This window comes from Lampetra fluviatilis, chromosome 29 (assembly GCF_964198595.1).
Source record: "Lampetra fluviatilis chromosome 29, kcLamFluv1.1, whole genome shotgun sequence".
In the NCBI taxonomy this organism is placed as follows: Eukaryota; Metazoa; Chordata; class Hyperoartia; order Petromyzontiformes; family Petromyzontidae; genus Lampetra; species Lampetra fluviatilis.
The window spans coordinates 23821-43344 of record NC_136303.1 but is presented as its reverse complement, the minus strand read 5'-3'; the positions used below and the strand labels follow the sequence as shown (position 1 = coordinate 43344).

At 52.5% G+C, this 19524-nt stretch overlaps 2 protein-coding genes across 4 annotated transcripts; both read right to left on the bottom strand.

Moving 5' to 3' along the window:
- Nucleotides 1–9946: 9946 nt before the first annotated feature.
- Nucleotides 9947–11173, bottom strand: LOC144942901 (tetratricopeptide repeat protein 12-like). Of its 2 annotated transcripts, XM_078869904.1 has the most exons (3): nucleotides 11089–11173; nucleotides 10473–10651; nucleotides 9947–10045 (listed from the first exon to the last, which is right to left on the bottom strand). In XM_078869904.1, the coding sequence occupies exons 1-3, from the start codon at nucleotides 11147–11149 to the stop codon at nucleotides 10001–10003; spliced, it is 285 nt and encodes a 94-aa protein (XP_078726030.1). In that variant the 5' UTR covers nucleotides 11150–11173; the 3' UTR covers nucleotides 9947–10000. The 2 variants fall into 2 exon arrangements, with proteins under 2 accessions (XP_078726030.1, XP_078726029.1); XM_078869903.1 differs by lacking the exon at nucleotides 9947–10045 and having other exon boundaries at nucleotides 10377–10651.
- A 692-nt stretch (nucleotides 11174–11865) lies between these two features.
- On the bottom strand, nucleotides 11866–17957 carry LOC144942899 (uncharacterized). Of its 2 annotated transcripts, none has more exons than XM_078869901.1 (3): nucleotides 17922–17957; nucleotides 17180–17249; nucleotides 11866–14029 (listed from the first exon to the last, which is right to left on the bottom strand). In XM_078869901.1, exon 3 carries the CDS (start codon nucleotides 13999–14001, stop codon nucleotides 12607–12609), a length of 1395 nt encoding a protein of 464 aa, XP_078726027.1. In that variant the 5' UTR covers nucleotides 14002–14029; nucleotides 17180–17249; nucleotides 17922–17957; the 3' UTR covers nucleotides 11866–12606. The 2 variants fall into 2 exon arrangements, with proteins under 2 accessions (XP_078726027.1, XP_078726028.1); XM_078869902.1 differs by lacking the exon at nucleotides 17922–17957 and adding an exon at nucleotides 17403–17474 and having other exon boundaries at nucleotides 11982–14029.
- Nucleotides 17958–19524: the final 1567 nt, after the last annotated feature.

The window sequence follows — 19524 nt, the reverse complement described above, 5'->3', positions numbered from 1 at the left end:
TTAATACATGTTTTCTCCTTCAACATCAGAGTGCAGCGCCACATTAAATACGCACTACAATGACAATAGTTTAAAGCGATTTGAAGCACGTCTTATTCTTGGGGGGGGGGGGCAGAGCTTTATGACGTCATATTTGAGGGGGTCTGACTTTTTGTGACGCCGTGTGACTAGGGGGGGGGGGGGGGAAGAGTCAAAAATCGTCCAAAATCGCGTGACGTAATTTATGGACGGCCCCTATCCTTATAACACGTTTAACTGAGCAACTGTTGGGTTTACGTTTCAACATAGTACACGTACAACAAACTAAGCCCCCGACGAAAAATCTCGATTTGTTTTTGCCCTTGGTCCAATGTAAACTAAGAAAATCACACTTTGTAACAATGTATGCTGATCGTAATGATAATGCGCGCCCAAGCATGTGTAATAGAGTTCACGACTCTTGGACGCCGGAGTTGGAGGCACACGGGTTTATTCACACAGCACGGTTGTGGCATACAACACTAGACGGGGTGTCGGCCCCCTCACCCGGCTAGCTGGGGATACACGCGCTAGCTACTTCCTAGCCTGCCTCCTAGTCCTCCTCTAACGGGCTAGGGGAGGCTATCTGGCCCGACACTGGTAAGTCGGGCCCGGTACCCTGAGTCCCAGACCAGCGCTGACAAGAGCACCGGCTCTGGATCTCGGGACCACGCCGCTGGCTCGGTCCTGTTCGGCCCTGATAAGGACGGCGAACCAGGGGAGTCCAGGGCTCTAGCTAAGACGTCTTCAGTCTTCACTGGTTAGCTTAACAAGAACCCCGAGCCCTCCGATACATCCCCTTTTATACCCAACCCCCCGCTGAGGGGTGGGGCCCCCCCCGGGGTGCCTGGCGCGGACGTCGTAGAGAGCACCTCCCCGTGTAGTCACGTAGCCCCGCCCACTGTGTTTGTTTGCCATAAGCTGCCATGCATAACGGGCTCTCTCTCTAACACCCCTACACATGCATCTGCACATGTGTGGAAACGCCGACTCACGGTTGCCCCTAGCAACGCAAAAAAGCTTGCTGGAAACAGCTCAGGAGAAAGAACATCCCCGCACCATCGTCTGCTACATCGTCCGACGACGACGACCTTCCTCAGGCAGTGGACCTGCCTGTTATGGAGGAGGAAATTCAAGCGGGAGCGAGTGCTGGTCCGGGAGTGCAAGATGTCGCCGCGTCGGTGGTTCCGCCCGCGCCGGAGGACGCTAACCAACGATGGAGGCAGATGGCGGCACAGCTGGAGACCTTGAAGATCGTATTGGCGCAACTGTGCGACCTCTTCACGCCGGCGACGGCGTTGGGGAGGCCCGGGGGTGATCGGCAGGCCTCGGCCTTGCCTGCGCTGCCAGCGCCCTCTGCCACGCGGCGCGAAGACGCCATCTTGGGCGTGGCAGGGGAAGAACCGCGGGAAGCCGCCATCTTGCGCCCTCCGCGTCGGGAGGCCGCCATCTTGGACACATTGCGGTGCGACGCCATCTTGAATATGCCACGCGACGAGTCGCCTGCGGAGGACGGCGCATCGAGGAGCCGCAGTCGTCACTTGACAACTGTTAAAGAATTCTCCATTGGTGGCGATTGGAGTGCTTTCGCCTGCAGATTTTTAGCGGCGGTGCACTCCGCCAGGTGGACTGACACAGAGGCCCTGGAAGTTCTGCCAACTCTTCTCAACGACGAGTCGGTCCGATTCTTCCGGTCCATTAAGGCCGAGAAAAAGAAGACACTGAGAGGAGTTTTTGACGAGATGGCGGATGCGTACAAGCCACCGGATGATGCTCACCGCCGATTCGTTCAACGCCAGCGGGCACCCGAAGAGTCGCCGGTGGCATACAGGGGTGCTGTCTTGGAATTAGCCATGGCCGCATACCCAGAGACGGAGCCTGACCTACTGGAACCCCTGATTTTGGGCAAGATGCTCGAGCTATCCAGGGATTTGGGGATCCCTATGCCGGTGTGTGGCCATGAGAAGCTGACATCCCACGCGGCCGCAAAGTGTCTGGATGCCCAGTTCAATCTACGCCGCTAGAAGCAAGTGACAGCGTGGACGGGGGGGCCCATCGTCGAGGGAGGTGCTGTGGGTTTGGATCCCAAGAAGGCGGTGTACGTTCCTGACGGGGGGGGCCCGCAGGAGCTGACAGCCGCCTCTGCGCAGTGGTCGGCCCGCCGTGGACCGGGGCCGCGATCTGTGCCGCCAATGCGGGAGCGTCGGGATGGGGGGACGGCGGTGTGTCGTAACGACGTCGAGTGCTTCCGCTGTGGTCGTAAGGGCCATTACGCCAGGGACTGCTGGGCCCGTATCCCAGGACCGCCTCAGCAGGAGGCCTCGACAGCAGACGTGCCATGGAAGGACCCTCCTGGACAGGCAAGTCGGTGCGCACCAGACACCCGGCAAGGCTTGACACCTCATTCATCACCATTGCCGCGCGATCCGGGTGTTGTTAATAACGGGAGGCCACCGACTGGGCCATGTAGCTTGGTAACGCAGTGGCGTAAATTGGCACGGTGGGTTGTCGCGGCTGCTACTGGTTCATCCACTGTACCGGGTTCTATACAGGGGGTTGACGTGCGCATTTTAGTGGATTCCGGTGCGTCCGCGACTATTATATCTGATGTCATTTTCCATCTGTTGGGCATCCCACCAGAGGCTGTGCGTCCGGTTTACGATTCTTGCGTTGCAGCGAACGGGGGAAGTATGGGCATTGTGGGCCAGGTGGACGCCAATATATCTATCGGGGGAGTGTCGGCCTCTGGAATTGTGTTAATCTCGAGGTCCCTTGCGGTTCCATGTTTGCTGGGAACTGATTTTCTGGCCAAAATACCCATTCTAATCAGAGTTAATCAAAATTGTATTGAATTACCGGGGGGTCGAAAAATTACATTTCTGCCATCGCCCTGGGGGTGACCTGCTCCGGTCTGCCTGGTGCAGGCGTTGTCCGAGGTATCTGTTGACATTCCACCTGGCTCACAGATGCTTATCCCCTTGCGATATCGGAAACCTGTGCCTGGTCGGGAGGGAGCAACTGGGGTTTTGTTATCGCCGTCCGCTACCATAACGGGTGGGTCGGCGCTCGTTGGGGCGCAAACTATAATCCGGCCGGACCAGCAGCCATTTTTGCAGGTGCTTAATGGGAGTACGGAAAATGTTTGCATGCCGGCCGGAACGGTCGTGGCCCATGCCACTACGGCGTTTATGGCCCAGGACCATCTGGGCCGCCGGGATATGGTTGCTGGTGTTTCGGGCCCTGCGGCCCCAGATGATCGCTGGATCGCCGAATTGGCGGGGAAAATTCTTCCCTTTCCGGGGAACAGCGTTCCGCACTTCGCGCGCTATTGTTGAGTTATTCCGATGTGTTTAGCTCCGATGATCTGGACTTGGGACGCACCTCCCTGCTTTCCCATCATATTGACACAGGGGACGCTGCTCCCATTCGGTTGAACTCGCATCGGATGAGCCCAGCAGAGCGAGACCATGTTCGAGGAGCGGTGGATGACATGTTGGCTGCGGACATAATATCTCTGTCTAACAGCCCGTGGGGCGCGCCTGTAGTCTTGGTTAAAAAGAAAGACGGGAAATTGCGATTTTGCGTTGATTTTCGCAAATTAAATAAAGTGTCCGTGGTGGATGCATACCCCCTGCCGCGTATGGATGATTCCCTCGATGCCTTGTCGGGGGCAAAGTTTTTTTCGACGCTAGATCTCTCTTCGGGGTTCTGGCAGCTTCCCCTCGATGAGTCCTCGCGGGAAAAGACTGCTTTCCGTACGCCGCAGGGTTTATTTCAATTCAATTGTCTTCCGATGGGGTTGAATGCTGCTCCCGCCACATTTCAGAGGTTGATGGAACTGGTATTAACGGGGTTGCAGTGAGAGACATGTCTGATATATTTAGACAATATTATCGTCTTCAGCCGCACATTTGACGAACATTTACAGAGGTTGGAGGCGGTGTTCGCTAGAATGCGCTCCGCCAATCTGAAATTTAAACCTAAAAAATGTCACCTACTGCAACGGTCTGTGCGCTATTTGGGACATATAGTCAGTGCCGACGGGGTTGCCACGGATCCAGAGAAGACAGCGTGCGTCCGTGACTGGCCAACCCCGGCCACGGTGGGGGATGTGCGTCGCTTTTTGGGATTTGCCTCATATTATCGTAGATTCGTTCCTAATTTCGCAACGATCGCGAGGCCTCTACACCTCCTTATGGGTAAAGGATGGAAATTTGATTGGGGACTGCCGGAGGAGGCAGCGTTTAAAGGCCTGCGCGATCGGTTGGCTACGGCACCGACGTTGGACTATCCCGATTTTGATCACCCCTTAATTTTGGATACGGACGCGAGTGACACGGGCATTGGGGCCGTGCTGTCACGATCCAAAGGCGGTGTGGAACGCATGGTGGCATACGGTAGCCGGGTTCTGTCCCCCGCCGAAACCCGCTACTGCGTCACTCGCCGGGAACTTTTGGCTATTGTCTATTTTCTCCACCAATTTCGACCGTATCTCTACGGCCGTTCGTTTATTGTGCGCACGGATCATGCGGCTTTGCAATATGCCCTGAAGGTGGACCAACCATCTGGCCAATTGGCACGATGGTTGGACACGCTGCAGGAGTTTTCCTTCCAAATTCAACATCGGAAGGGGGTGCGTCACGCGAATGCGGACGCACTCTCTAGGTTGCCGCAGCGATCCCCTTGCGCGTGCGCGTTGGGGACGCATAGGTGTACGCCGATCCAGCAGCCCCCTCGGCCTATGGCGTTGGCGGTCGAGGTGCCTGAGCCTCCAGTGTGGCCGGGACCGGCCGATGGGATTTTGAACCTTCCATGGGCTGTATGGATTCGTGAATAAATGCTGGACGATTCATTGGGGACCCTGCGGAATCGGGCTGCGAAGGGGGGGGGGGGGGGGGACCGGTTTCCGGAGGGACGCCGGGGACCGCTCTCCGCGACGGACTGCTGATGTGGAGGGAGGGGTTACAGGAATGCTGGCGTCTTGTTGTACCGGCGTCATTGCGGTACGAATTGATTAGGACTCTGCATTGCGACACGCTGTTACACCTGGGGGTGCAAAAGACCCTATTGACGTTGCAGCGAGATTACTTTTGGCACAGCATGACGACGGATGTCGTCGGGCACGTTCGCACGTGTCCCGAGTGTGCCCGGCGGAAGCCGCCTAAACACCCATATGTGCCGCCAATACAGTCTATTCAAGTGTCTCGGGTCAACGAGTTGGTGGCGTTGGATATTTTGGGACCCTTCCCGCCATCCGCTAAGGGTAATAAATACTTGCTAGTTGGGGTGGAGTACCTCTCCCGCTGGCCAATGGCCTGGCCCTTGCCCGACCAGTCGGCGGCGTCGACGCCTTTCTATTCGGATACGTCATGGACAAGAGGGCGCCGGAGAGGCTGCTCACGGATCAGGGCAGGAAATTTTCTTCAAAGTTGTTGGGGGAGGTGTGCGCGGCTCTGGGAACTAAAAAGATCCGGACATCTCCCTACCACCCGCAGACGGATGGCATGGTTGAACGGCTAAATCGGACTCTGTCCGCCATGCTGTGTCACACGGTTAATGAAAAACAAGCGGATTGGGATTTGCATATCCCTGGGGTACTCTCGGCATACCGGATGACGCCTCATGCGTCTACAGGATATTCGCCATTTTTTCTTATGTACGGTCGCGAAAACGTGCCACCGATGGATGTGCAGTTGGGAACAGGAGTGAAGGGGCCTACTAAACTGCTCCCTGATTACATTCAGGACACCGTTCGCCGCGTCACTGAGGCGCGGGAGGGGGCCCGCATGGCTACGGCCAAAACCCAGGCCCGGAACGAACGGTGCGCTCGAAGGGGAAGTGCCCCTGGAAGGTGGGGGACATGGCCTGGCTGCATTGTCCGCAGGTGCGGCCAGGGACCTCCCCTAAATTACATAAACCATGGCAAGGGCCTGTTAGGCTCATCGAGGTTCCCAACCCGCAGTCCGCACGCGTTCGGTTCGGTTCTCGGCGCTGGTACGTCCATACGTCTCGCTTGAAACTATACCTGGCCACTCAAACGGATGCGTCATCTCCTGATGTTGCCTTGCCAGTGTCTGTTGCTGCCGACGCACCCTTGCCTGTGCCTGTTGACCCTGCAAGAGCGCCTGTCGTGCCTTTTACAGACAAACCGGCCGTGACACTGCAGGAGACAGGGGACTCTGCTCTGGGTGGGCCTACCACAGCTGCGGGGACTCCTGGCCCCGCCGCCCTTCCAACCCCACCACAGACACGATTGCGGGACACCCCGGACTCTGGTCCTTCGGGGAAACAGGACCTTGGGGTTGGCGGGCCTCCAATAGCGACAGGCGGGTTTGATCCTATCGCTCCTAAAACCCCGTCGCGTTCTCGGTCTACAGGGGGGCCGCCGCTCGTCCGGGACGGGCCGGCGACCCGCACACGGTCGAAGTCCCTTACGTTTCGTTAATTAATGTTGTTCTTGTTCTTGTTGTTATTGTATATTCGTTGCATTCTCCGTTATCCGTTCATGTCTGATAGTTGGTGCTCGTCCGCATTACTTGGTTGTTTCAGCCGAGGACGGCTGGAATTTTCTCCACGGGGAAGGGTGGTGTAATGCGGGCGTAAACGGCCTCACGGATATGACGTAACAGGGGGGAGGAGTTGGGTCACGTGGGGAGAAGGGAGAGCTCTTAAGGGCAGGAATCGGAAGAGACGGGGGAGAGTGTAAGAATAAAGACGGGAGAAGGCCACGCAGGGCAGGAGGTGGGAAGTGGCGTGATCACCACAGGACGGGACTCGGCACCGTTGGCCAGCGGTGTCCGGGCACGGGGGAGACGGAGAGCAGCGGTGGGGCTGCAGAGAGAGCAGCCGAGGGGCTGCAGATTGGCTGAGAGGAAGCCAGCAGCGGAGCTGCATCGGGAGCCAGCAGAAAGGCTACGGGAGCGTCGGCAGCAGAAGGGCTGCCAAGCGGGAGGTGAAGAAAGCTCCGAGCGAGGAGCCGTGCGGGAGAAGTTGTACGAACCCAAATAAAGGACACGGAGACAGACACAGTGAAAGAGTCCTTTATTACATTAGTATGCTATATATTACATTAAAAGTGAGAAATTTCACCATGAAAATTTCAATAAAAAAAAGTAAATCGGTATACTGACCTATGCCGTTTTTTGGCAAAATTGGTCCAATTTTCATAGCTTAATTTTTCACCAAAAAGTGCATTCCTTGGTTGTGTTTAGCCTTAGTATGCTATTTATTACATTAAAAGTGAGACATTTTACGATTTCATTTTGACGTCTTAAAAATTAAGTCAACAACTTATGCAGTTTTTTTTGCCAAAATGAGCCAAATTTCCATAGCTTTATTTTTCAACAACAAGTGCATTCCTCAATTGTGTTTTCTGTATTATGCTACATGTTACATACAAAATTGTAAATTTCACGATCAAATTTTCACCTCAGAAAAAAAATCGACATACCTTTTTTGGCCAAAAAGCAAATTGGCATACGAGCCTATGCCGTTTTTGGACAAAATTGTGCTTGGATTAGTGTTTGGGTGAGGGTGAAGCGTTAGGGGTTAGGATTAGGGTTAGGGGTTATGGTTTGAGTTATCGGTTAGGGTTAGGGTCAGGGTTAGGGGGTTATGGGGGTTAGGGTTAGTATGATATATATACAAAAAAGAGGGACATTTCACGATGAAATGTTCAAGTAAAAAAATCTAATTGGCATACTAACCTATGCCGTTTTTGCCAAAATAAGTCCAATTTCACAGCTTTATTTTTCAACGAAAAGTGCATTCTTCGGTTGAGTTAGCCTTAGGATGCTATATGTTACGTTAAAAGTCAGAAATTTCACTATGAACTTTTTATATCAATGAAAAAAATAAACATACCTATGTCGTTTTAGACAAAATGAGCTACATTTTTACATCTTTATTTTTCAACAAAACGTTAATTTAGCCTTAGTATGCTATATATTACATTAAAAGTGAGAAATTTTACGATGACATTTTCACGTCTCAAAAAGAAAATCAACATGCTTAACCTATGCAGTTTTTTGCACAAATGAGACAAATTTTCATAGCTACATTTTCCAAGAAAAAGTGAATTCCTCCCTTTTGTTTAGCATGAGTATGCTATATATTACATTAAAAGTGTGAAATTTCACCATGAAACTTTCAAGTAAAAAAAAGCAAATCGGCATACTAACCTATGCCACATTTGCCAAAAATTGGCTCAATTTTCATAGATTTATTTTTCTACAAAAAGTACATTCCTCGTTTTGGTTGAGCCTCAGTATGCTATATATTACATTAAAAGTGAGAAATTTTACTATGAAATTTTGAAGTAAAAAAAAGCAAATCGGCAAACATATGCCTTTTTTGGCCAACATGAGCCAAATTTCCATAGATTTATTTTTCAACAAGTGAATTTCTCCATTGTGTTTGCTGTAGTATGCTACATATTACATACAAATTTGGAAATTTCACGATTAAATTTCTCCTCACAGAAAGAAAATTGGCATACCTTTTTTGGCCAAATAGCAAATTGGCATACTAGCCTATGCCGTTTTTGGACAAAATTGTGGTAGGGTTAGGAGTTAGGGGTTAGGGGTTAGGGGTTAGGGTTAGGGGTTAGGGGTTAGGGGTTAGGGGTTAGGGTTAGGGGTTAGGGTTAGGGGTTAGGGGTTAGGGTTAGGGGTTAGGGGTTAGGGTTAGGGGTTAGGGGTTAGGGTTAGGGGTTAGGGGTTAGGGGTTAGGGGTTAGGGGTTAGGGTTAGGGTTTAGGGTTTAGGGGTTAGGGGTTAGGGGTTAGGGGTTAGGGGTTAGGGGTTAGGGGTTAGGGGTTAGGGTTTAGGGGTTGGGGTTTGGGGTTTGGGGTTTGGGGTTTGGGGTTTGGGGTTTGGGGTTTGGGGTTAGGGTTTAGGGTTAGGGGTTAGGGGTTGGGGTTGGGTTAGGGGTTAGGGGTTTGGGGTTTGGGGTTTGGGGTTTGGGGTTGGGGGTTGGGGGTTGGGGTTTGGGGTTTGGGGTTAGGGATATTAGGGTTAGGGATATTAGGGTTAGGGAAATTAGGGTTAGGGATATTAGGGTTAGGGGTTAGGGTTAGGGGTTAGGTTTAGGGTTAGGGGTTAGGGGTTAGGGTTAGGGGTTAGGGTTAGGGTTAGGGTTAGGGATTAGGGTTAGGGTTTAGGGTTGGGGTTTGGGGTTTGGGGTTAGGGTTAGGGGTTAGGGTTAGAAGTTAGGGGTTAGGGTTAGGGGTTAGGGGTTAGAGTTAGGGGTTAGGGTTGGGTTAGGGTTGGGTTAGGGTTAGGGGTTAGGGTTAGGGGTTAGGGTTAGGGGTTAGGGTTAGGGGTTAGGGTTAGGGGTTAGAGTTAGGGGTTAGGTTTAGGGGTTAGGTTTAGGGGTTAGGGTTATTAGGGTTAGGGTTAGGGGTTAGGGGTTAGGGTTAGGGGGTTAGGGTTAGAGGGTTAGGGTTAGAGGGTTAGGGTTAGAGGGTTAGGGTTAGAGGGTTAGGGTTAGAGGGTTAGGGTTAGAGGGTTAGGGTTAGAGGGTTATGGTTAGAGGGTTAGGGTTAGAGGGTTAGGGTTAGAGGGTTAGGGTTAGAGGGTTAGGGTTAGAGGGTTAGGGTTAGAGGGTTAGGGTTAGAGGGTTAGGGTTAGAGGGTTAGGGTTAGAGGGTTAGGGTTAGAGGGTTAGGGTTAGAGGGTTAGGGTTAGAGGGTTAGGGTTAGAGGGTTAGGGTTAGAGGGTTAGGGTTAGAGGGTTAGGGTTAGAGGGTTAGGGTTAGAGGGTTAGGGTTAGAGGGTTAGGGTTAGAGGGTTAGGGTTAGAGGGTTAGGGTTAGAGGGTTAGGGTTAGAGGGTTAGAGGGTTAGGGTTAGAGGGTTAGGGTTAGAGGGTTAGGGTTAGAGGGTTAGGGTTAGAGGGTTAGGGTTAGAGGGTTAGGGTTAGAGGGTTAGGGTTAGAGGGTTAGGGTTAGAGGGTTAGGGTTAGAGGGTTAGGGTTAGAGGGTTAGGGTTAGAGGGTTAGGGTTAGGCTCATCTCCGGGCACGGGTTTCCTTCCTGAAAACAACCGCAATGGAACAACCACAATTAAACGACCACAATGAAACACCAATGACAACCACGCTCGTAGTGAACCCTACTTACACGGTTAGAAAGTAAAGTTTAAAACGATGAACCCATTGCATCGCAACATCCCTGATGATGATGATGACACCATTGATGACAAAAAAGTATATAATTCCAAATTGTAATGTCGTGCCACCACACAGTGTTCGCTCCTCGCTCTGGGGAAGAACCGCAGACGAGCGGGAATGTAGCAGCCACGCAGTTCCCCAAGCTCTGCGGACCTCTATATGAAGATGTTTTCAGCCAATGAATATTCATCAGGTTACACCTGATGACGATGATGGTGGTGGTCGTGTTCAGGTGGACGACCGCATGGAACTCCGCAACGTCTGGCGAGAGTGGAAGCTGCGTTCCTCACCATGCTGCCCGCCGCTGCCGCCGCCGGTGCCGCGGAAATGACCGTGCGGTCCAGGCGTACCCGGCAACCGTCAACCTCCTCCTGATCGTCATGGAGCTGCTGGATGGTGCGGTCGGCCTCCGCCAGTGCCGCTCTCCGGAGCTGCTCGTCCGGGGAGTTCATGCGGGCGAGCAGGTCAGCTGGGCGACACGTGCACAGAGGTCACACTGGTACCCCTTTTTCCACTGGCACATCTGAACCGAGCCAGAGCTGTCCTGACCCAGGCCATCGTAGCACAAAAGGCGCCATGTTGTTTTTTTCCATTGCAGAAACCGTGCCGTGCCGCCCAAGTCACGCGCAGTGAACGAGCGGAGACGCGCTTCCTCGGCGCGTACCGACCGACGTCACACGCAGCGATTACGTCATTTGCCCCTAGCCCTGCTTGGCCCCGAGGTAGCTTCAGTCGCCTGACAAGAATGGTGGGCGCACCTTCGGTTTAGTTCTGGCCGGTGGAAAACCACCGCTGTCATAGTTGCTGGCTCGGCTCGGATGTGACAGTGGAAAGGGGGCCTTCGTCCCGCGTCACACGGCAATGCCCTGCCCTGCCCTGCCCACCCGTGGCGTGCGAGAGCCTCACCGACGTCGTCCACTCTGCCCAAGAAGCGACCGAGTTGCTCGTCCGTGCTCGAGTCCACCATGGCCGCTGTCACCGTGTTTCTCTGTGTGTGTCTGCTCTGATGAATGCCGCACGCGCGCAGCGGGATACAGCACACGCACGCGCGCCGCACGCGCGCAGCGGGATACAGCACGTGCGCCGCACGCGCGCAGCGGGATACAGCACACGCACGCGGGCCGCACGCGCGCAGCGGGATACAGCACACGCACGCGCGCCGCACGCGCGCAGCGGGATACAGCACACGCACGCGCGCCGCACGCGCGCAGCGGGATACAGCACACGCACGCGGGCCGCACGCGCGCAGCGGGATACAGCACACGCACGCGGGCCGCACGCGCGCAGCGGGATACAGCACACGCACGCGGGCCGCACACGCACGCGGGCCGCACGCGCGCAGCGGGATACAGCGCACGCGCGCAGCGGGATACAGCACACGCACGCGGGCCGCACGCGCGCAGCGGGATACAGCACACGCACGCGGGCCGCACGCGCGCAGCGGGATACAGCACACGCACGCGCGCCGCACGCGCGCAGCGGGATACAGCACACGCACGCGGGCCGCACGCGGGCCGCACGCGCGCAGCGGGATACAGCACACGCACGCGCGCCGCACGCGCGCAGCGGGATACAGCACACGCACGCGGGCCGCACGCGCGCAGCGGGATACAGCACACGCACGCGGGCCGCACGCGCGCAGCGGGATACAGCACACGCACGCGGGCCGCACGCGCGCAGCGGGATACAGCACGCGCGCGCGCGTTCACCCCCGCGCGCGCGCGCGCGTTCACCCCCGCGCGCGCGTACACCCCCGCGCGCGCGCGCGTACACCCCTGCGCGCGCGCGCGTACACCCCCGCGCGCGCGCGCGTACAAACGCCACAACTGAGATGCCACATCGACCATCGCCCCCGACTGACAGGCTCTTGTCCACATGCAGGCCGGTGCAGGGCCACCACCTTGTGCCACACAGGGGCAGCTACTACTTGGGGATGCTCTTCGAGTGTTTGAGACGAGATACGATACAAAACTCCGAATTGCTGGGGCGATTAAGCAAGCACCATATAAATGCAATTCATAACAGTGAATGCTTGGGAGCTTATTGGCTCTCGCTCCTGGTTAGAGATCTCCCCAACACACAGGTCCACAAAAACTGGCCGCTCTTACCCTGCAGGTTGCACCTAGGAACTGAGTGTTCAACTTCACATTCTTGTCATAAAAGGCCTGTGATAAAGGTGCATCTATTGGAGCGGCATCGTCTAAGGCAGTGGTTCTTAACCTTGTTGGAGGTACTGAACCCCACCAGTTTCATATGCGCATTCACCGAACCCTTCTTAATTGGAAAAATAAAATATTTTTTCAAATTCAAAACATAAGTACATGTTTTACTGGTGCACAATCATATGAGTCAGGTGTGTGTCTTAACCTCCGCCGAACCCCTGGGGCTCGATCGAACCCAGGTTAAGAACCACTGGTCTAAGGCTTACGCATCTCCCGGGTCTCCATTTGACTTTGTATTGTCTCGGAGGAAGTCCACCCACACCTCCACTTCCACAAACTGCTGGGAGTTGCCTCGCTCTGCCTCACAGTCAGAATTCTCCTCCTGCTTCACGTTGCCTCCATCGATGTGAAGGTCCGATTTGGGAGTTGAATCTTCATATTCACATTTTACCTTCACTTCTTCACATTTCACCTTCACCTCTTCATATTTCACCTTGATTTCTTTGAAAGTGTCCAAGCTGGGATTTTCTTCCGGTTCTTGTTTGATGAGGGATGGGCTCATTGCAGCACTTTGACTTTCACAAGCTGATTTCACACTCCACTCCTGGTGGATCTTTTGATGCTTGTGTGTTCTCTGGTGTCTTTGAAGATGTGCTGACCATGCAAACGCCTTCCCACACACACTGCACTTGAAGGGTTTCTCTCCCGTGTGTGTTCTCTTGTGTGCTACAAGAGTAGATGAATCTGAAAACGCCTTCCCACACACACTGCACTTGTAGGGTTTCTCTCCTGTGTGTGTTCTCTGGTGTGTTACAAGAGCAGATGAATCTGAAAACGCCTTCCCACACACACTGCACTTGAAGGGTTTTTCTCCCGTGTGTGTTCTCTGGTGTTTTACAAGATGAGCTGAACGTGCAAACGCCTTCCCACACACACTGCACTTGAAGGGTTTCTCTCCCGTGTGTGTTCTCTGGTGTGCTACAAGAGTAGATGACTGTGAAAATGCCTTCCCACACACACTGCACTTGAAGGGTTTCTCTCCCATGTGTGTTCTCTGGTGTGCTACAAGAGTAGATGAACGTGCAAACACCTTCCCACACACACTGCACTTGCAGGGTTTCTCTCCCATGTGTGTTCTCTTGTGTTTTACAAGAGTAGATGAATCTGAAAACGCCTTCCCACACACACTGCACTTGAAGGGTTTCTCTCCCGTGTGTGTTCTCTTGTGTGTCACAAGAGCAGATGACTGTGCAAACGCCTTCCCACACACACTGCACTTGAAGGGTTTCTCTCCCGTGTGTGTTCTCTGGTGTGCCACAAGAGCAGATGACTGTGCAAACGCCTTCCCACACACACTGCACTTGAAGGGTTTCTCTCCCTTGTGTGTTCTCTGGTGTGTTACAAGATCATATGACTGTGCAAACGCCCTCCCACACACACTGCACTTGAAGGGTTTCTCTCCTGTGTGAGTTCTCTGGTGTGTTACAAGATCATATGACTGTGCAAACGCCCTCCCACACACACTGCACTTGAAGGGTTTCTCTCCTGTGTGAGTTCTCTGGTGCCGTGTCAAATGTTCAGGACGATCCGTGCTGTATGCACACTGGTCGCATTGATGCCTTTTTGCACCGAGCTGCGCCGAGTGCCTTTGCTCCATGAGACCAATTCTGCAGAGGCAGCGACAGCTGCAGACAGAAACAAAGAATATCCACACCATCTACACGTCAGTATCGAGGCACAGAGGAATGCATATATACACAGTCACACGTGACTTACACGTCTATAGTTATTCATATATTTATGATATAGTAAAAAAGTGTCCCAAATTCATCACATGGGCTGTTATGGCACACAATGAGAGGGCAAATGGTTATAACCGTGCCTGGAAGCCCTCGTATCTTCAAAATGAACGTTAACCCAAAACTCAGCACACAATTTCAGCTGTCTGGCTTCTAAATAAATGTTTATGAAAGCTAAATTCAGCTGACATAACAATGGGTGTTGAAAATAATACTATTTGTGTTATGCACAAATGCATAAATTAATGTTCAATCGCAATTTAGAGGTGTGAAGCCAGGCACAGATGTCCTTGATTGCTCGGATGAGCAGTTCCGACTTAAGCTGCTGCACGTGTTTGCTGTGATCACTTCCTGACTCCATTCTTACAAAGAGTTCCAGAGGAAAACTAAAATAAACTACTGTTTTGATATAACCTCTGTGCTCAATAGAGTTAATAGACTTTACTGCAAATACAAACTTGACACTGTCACACACTCAGAGGTGGAGCCAGGATTTTCAGGTAGGGGGAGGAAACCCCTCCAGCAATGAAAAATTACAGGAGTTGTTAGTAAGTAAGGAGTTGTTAGTGAGAAAGGAGTTGTTAGTAAGAAAGGACTTGTCCCTTGCTTTTCATTCGACGCGTGTGATCGTCATCGCCCTCGCTGAACGTGTTGATGCCTTCAGGAAAGAAAAATAGACTTTTGTATTTTGGGGGGGGGGGGGGGGGAAATGACCATGACGTATGTGGCATCAACCCGCATCACACCTGAGCTAAGGGCTCTGCAATGCTTACCCCCCTAACCACATGGCTCTTCGCGCGCCGTACTTCTACAGCTGTTCACAGCGTGCCGGGAGATTTTAGGTGGCGCTTCGCTCCTGGCCGATTAAGTCATTGGCTTCTCGGAGTTTCAATACAAATCCGTGTGAAGAACAGGTACAACTGCCATCTTAAATATATAGCAGAACTTACACCTGTTTGTTTGTGTGAAACAGCAAAAACTCTCCAACGCTGAGCTCTGGCGTCATGAAATTTTCACAGCTTATGCTGTCAGGAATTTCTAAGCGAACGCCACGTCATTCCCTTCCCGAGTGGCAAAAATCGACCTGACGTAGCAGTGGGTTCTGGTTGAATTTCCTTGAGTGAGTACATCCGATTTAGGTAAATTGAAGTGTTTCGGCTTCCTTCTTGCAAGCATCAATTTTTTCAGGGTTTTTCAGTGAATTATGAGGGAATATTAAATTAATCCAAGACAAGAATCCAAGTCCCGGGCAAAGCCGGGTAGTGAAGCTAGTTACTAATAAACCCCAATGATCCTATCGAAATTAGGGATTTCTATCGGATTGTTGGGGGGGCACGTGCCACCCCACCCCCACTGGCTCCACCACTGTCACGGTTCACAGGTGGTGGTGTGTCCAGACCCATGCCTTGCCACCTTCACCTGCTCAGTATTAATGCTTCCTCACTCCACCAAGTAATTCATTGAGGATCAACCAACCGAGGATCAACCAGCCGAGGCTGCGTGTCTCTCTGTGGTGAGATGTTCACTACCTGTCCTGGCATACAGGAAGTCGTGGGTTCGATCCCGACCCTGACGCCTGCTGTATATTTGTAGTTTACGTGTCTCTCTCTCTCCCCGTGGTCGCATGGATTTCCTTCCCGATCCCCGGGTTTCCCCTCCACATGTAGAGAGTGAACACCGCCACGCGTCTAGAGTGAACACCGCCACGCGTCTAGAGTGAACACCACCACGCGTCTAGAGTGAACACCACCACGCGTCCAGAGCGAACACCGCCAAGTATCTAGAGTGAACACCGCCACACGTCTAGAGCGAACACCGCCACGCGTCTAGAGTGAACACCACCACGTGTCCAGAGCGAACACCGCCATGTGTCTAGAGTGAACACCGCCACACGTCTAGAGTGAACACCGCCACACATCTAAAGTGAACACCGCCACACGTCTAGAGCGAACACCGCCACGCGTCTAGAGCGAACACCGCCACGTGTCTAGAGTGAACACCGCCACGCGTCCAGAGTGAACACCGCCACGCGTCTAGAGTGAACACCGCCACGCGTCCAGAGTGAACACCGCCACGCATCTAGAGTGAACACCGCCACGCGTCTAGAGTGAACACCGCCACGCGTCCAGAGTGAACACCGCTACGCGTCTAGAGTGAACACCGCCACGTGTCTAGAATGAACACCGCCACGCGTCTAGAGTGAACACCACCACACGTCTAGAGTGAACACCACCACGCGTCTAAAGTGAACACCACCACGCGTCTAGAGTGAACACCACCACGCGTCTAGAGTGAACACCGCCACACGTCTAGAGTGAACACCACCACGTGTCTAGAGTGAACACCGCCACGCGTCCAGAGTGAACACCGCCACGCATCTAGAGTGAACACCGCCATGCATCTAGAGTGAACACCGCCATGTGTCTAGAGTGAACACCACCACGCGTCTAGAGTGAACACCACCACGCGTCTAGAGTGAACACCGCCACGCATCTAGAGTGAACACCGCCATGCGTCTAGAGTGAACACCGCCACGCGTCCAGAGTGAACACCGCCACGCGTTCAGAGTGAACACCGCCACGCGTCCAGAGTGAACACCGCCACGCGTCTAGAGTGAACACCACCACGCGTCTAGAGTGAACACCACCACGCGTCTAGAGTGAACACCGCCACGCGTCTAGAGTGAACACCACCACGCGTCTAGAGTGAACACCGCCACGCGTCTAGAGTGAACACCACCACGCGTCTAGAGTGAACACCGCCATGTGTCTAGAGTGAACACCACCACGCCTCTAGAGTGAACACCACCACGCGTCTAGAGTGAACACCGCCACGCGTCTAGAGTGAACACCGCCACGCGTCTAGAGTGAACACCGCCATGTGTCTAGAGTGAACACCACCACGCGTCTAGAGTGAACACCGCCACACGTCCAGAGTGAACACCGCCACACGTCCAGAGTGAACACCGCCACACGTCCAGAGTGAACACCGCCACGCGTCCAGAGTGAACACCGCCACGCTGTTAACGAGCCTCACCTTGTTGTTGTTGTTGTTGGCAGGTCTCTTGTGAAAACAAGAGCGGTACAGCAGCTCAAGCGGGCGTGGCCTGGTAAAAATTAAAACTGTGTTAATGTTTAAAGTAAAACAAAGTTACAAAGTGGCGAGCCGGGTGAAGACAAATTCAACTTAAGCGAGAGAATTGAAGCGAACGCGACCAGGCGAGGGCAGGAGGCAAGGCCCCGCGTTGTAAAGTTCCAACCTGGACATCGCTTCCATGCTCGCTGCTACTCAATTGACATCCCTACGAGAGAGAGAGCGAGGCTCTACCTCGGTAAACAACCACCACAACCACCACCACAACCACAACAACCACCACCACTTCTAGATTGGAAGCTTTCGTGACTGCAAGGATTCATATTCTTAGGTTTTTTCGGTAAAGTCACGTAGGTAAAACATTAAAATTAATAAAAGTAAAATAAAATAAAAATCACGACGTTTCGGGGAAGGGCCAAGTACAGCACACTTTTTATTCTGTACTTGGCCCTTCCCCCCCTCTCCAACCATTATATAAACGGAGTGGTAGCTCCTGCAATCTCTCATTTACTAGATACAGCTGTCGTGGCTGTGACGGTTCCACCTGAAGACGGAAGCTTGTGTTGCCTCCGAAACGTCGTGATTTTTATTTTATTTTTATTAATTTTAATGTTTTACCCACGTGACTTTACCGAAAAAACCTAAGAATATAACCACCACCACAACCGCGATGAGAATTTCTCACCTCGGATTTCAGTGCACGGGCCGAGCGGCAACTTCCTGGTCCCTCGTGACGTCAGGCGGCAGCAGGTGACATGACGTCACTTGCGGGGTACGATGACACTCCCCTCCCACAATGAGCGGCTCTCAACTCGCGACAGCTTTCACGAATAAATTATGTTAATGAGCCGCCAGGTATCGGGCGTGGCTTTGCCCAAATAAGGATTGGCACTGGGACAGGTATCGGCAGCGGCTGAGTGGATGTGACGTCACTCTCAAGAGCGCGGTGGTCGGGGGTGAGTGACATGACGTCACTAACGAGGCACCTCCCCCTGGCGTTTGACGCCGATGAGGTCACGCTGAGCGGTGACGTCAGAGGGCGGGGTCAGAGTTCAAGTTTGTTGACAGAAGGGGAGCGGCAGTGTCATGGTGAGCGCTGCGCTCCGCACCGAACAGCCGAGTTCCATTCCCGCTCGTGGCCAACACCGCCAGTGACGACTTTCTGAGCCGGTCCTGAGCCTCCCCTACGTCGACTCAGCCTCAAACGAGTACCCGGTGCTGTGTCAACATCGCCACTGGGGAGACAAAGGCGGCCGGGCGTGGTGCTGGCCACCCACCCCCTCGTGTGCCGTGACGACCTCCACCGGTGCTGCTACTCGCTGTGAGCAGCACTTTGTAGATGTCGTGGCTTGGCTCTCCAGCACACTGCTGGCGACATTTCACGATGACATTTTCACGTCCATACAAAATCAGCATACTAACCTATGCCGTTACTGGCAAAATTGTCCCAATTTTTCTAGTTTTATTTTTAAACAAAAAGTGCATTTATTCTTTGGTTCTTTTCGGTTAAGTCACGTCTAAAAATAAAATAATAAATTAAAATAAAATAACATTACGACGTTTCGATTGCAACACAAGCAATCATCATCAGGCATAAAAGAAATAGCAACAAAAATCTAACTAGAAAAAACTATAGACAGACATACAAGCAGACAGACATCACAACGGCACACAGAGAGAGGAGCAAGCTGACAACGCGGCACGGGCACGCAAGCCTGAAAATTAGGAGGCAGGCACACGAAAATTAAATAACCTAGTAAAATATCGAAATGTGATGTAATACAACACAGAGAGTCGGTGTGTTGTATTACATCACATTTCGATATTTTACTAGGTTATTTAATTTTCGTGTGCCTGCCTCCTAATTTTCAGGCTTGCGTGCCCGTGCCGCGTTGTCAGCTTGCTCCTCTCTCTGTGTGCCGTTGTGATGTCTGTCTGCTTGTATGTCTGTCTATAGTTTTTTCTAGTTAGATTTTTGTTGCTATTTCTTTTATGACTGATGATGATTGCTTGTGTTGCAATCGAAACGTCGTAATATGTTATTTTATTTTAATTTATTATTTTATTTTTAGACGTGACTTAACCGAAAAGAACCAAAGAATAATTCCTGCAGTCACGAAAGCTCCTAAATTAAGATTAAAAAGTGCATTTCTTGGTTGTGTTTAGCCTGAGTAGCCTATATATTACGTAAAAAAGTGGGGAATTTGATACATTAAATTTTCGAATATAAAAAAATGAATCGGCATACTGTGCCGATTTTAGCCGAAATAAGCCCAACTTTCACAGCT

Coding starts and splice junctions, on each gene's coding strand:
- LOC144942899 (XM_078869901.1), bottom strand. CDS start 14,001: ATGGAGCAAAGGCACTCGGCGCAGCTCGGTGCAAAAAGGCATCAATGC.
- LOC144942901 (XM_078869903.1), bottom strand. CDS start 11,149: ATGGTGGACTCGAGCACGGACGAGCAACTCGGTCGCTTCTTGGGCAGA. Junction 10,652..11,088: donor GGGCAGAGTGGACGACGTCG/GTGAGGCTCTCG, acceptor CGTGTCGCCCAG/CTGACCTGCTCGCCCGCATG.